At 60.2% G+C, this 839-nt stretch overlaps 1 protein-coding gene across 1 annotated transcript in view; it reads right to left on the bottom strand.

Moving 5' to 3' along the window:
- LOC108803744 (trafficking protein particle complex subunit 10-like) overlaps window positions 1–719 on the bottom strand; it is a gene marked incomplete at its 5' end in the record, with an annotated part of 10,596 nt that extends 9,877 nt beyond the window's left edge. Inside the window, one exon of the mRNA XM_018575559.1 lies at window positions 171–719. Coding sequence (XP_018431061.1) covers window positions 171–719 — 549 coding nt within the window. The remainder of the gene's footprint in view (window positions 1–170) is intronic.
- Between the last annotated feature and the right edge of the window lie 120 nt (window positions 720–839).

The raw sequence follows: 839 nt of genomic DNA, 5'->3' as shown, positions 1-839 counted from the left end.
TTGCCCCAGTGCCCATTGTTCCTGCTTCCCATCACGGTCTCGGTGACAACAGGGGAAATGCGGGGGGTGAATCTCCCCGTCGGGGACACGAGTCAGCAAATAAAGACCCGACAGAGGGAACTTCAATGCGGTTCCTCCCCCATCACACTGATTGGCCAATTATACATCACCTGGGCTTGGAAGGTCAGGTGATTGGCCCCGGGCTGGAGGGTGACCCCCCCACACTTGATGGTACGGGCCCCATCGTCCAGGTTGAGGGCGGAGTGTCTGTCCATGGGGGATGATGCGCTGGAGTCCTGGGCGCGCAGTAACATGTGCACATTTTTACAGATGACCCCCGTGCTCAGCAGCCCCCCCTCGGAGGGGCTCTTCTCCTGCATTTCTGCCAGTTCTAGCGCCGGTGGGGGGCCCCGGGCCCCTTCTGCCTGGAAGTGAACGGCGCCCCCCGCGGGTTTGTGGAGGGTCAGCCATTCGGCGGTTTTCCGGTAGCTGTTCTTGTCCAGATTGTAATGGAAATGTCCGGAGAGGTGCTGCAGGGGGAAGGGCTCCGGCATCAGGCTGAGAAGGGTTAACTCCATGCGCAGGGACCCCCCGACGTGCACCACCGCATTGGGGGGCTCAAACCGCAGGCAGGTCAGCCGAGCGAACGAGCCAAACGGGAGACCGAAGGGAGGACCTGAGGGGCAGAGAGGAGGAGTTACTATGGCGATAAGCTCCGCCTACACAGATATTGGACACATCTCACAATGGGCGGGGCTAATATACATCGTTTCTGGCAGATGTGCCTCTCATACCTCCATATTACCCCAACACCTGCTCCTCCCCCTCTCCTGCAGGGA

The sequence above is a fragment of the Nanorana parkeri genome, unplaced genomic scaffold (assembly GCF_000935625.1).
Source record: "Nanorana parkeri isolate BGI_ZX_2015 unplaced genomic scaffold, ASM93562v1 scaffold4134, whole genome shotgun sequence".
Taxonomy (NCBI): Eukaryota; Metazoa; Chordata; class Amphibia; order Anura; family Dicroglossidae; genus Nanorana; species Nanorana parkeri.
Note: the sequence above shows the minus strand (reverse complement) of the source record. Positions and strands in the feature narration are given on the sequence as shown.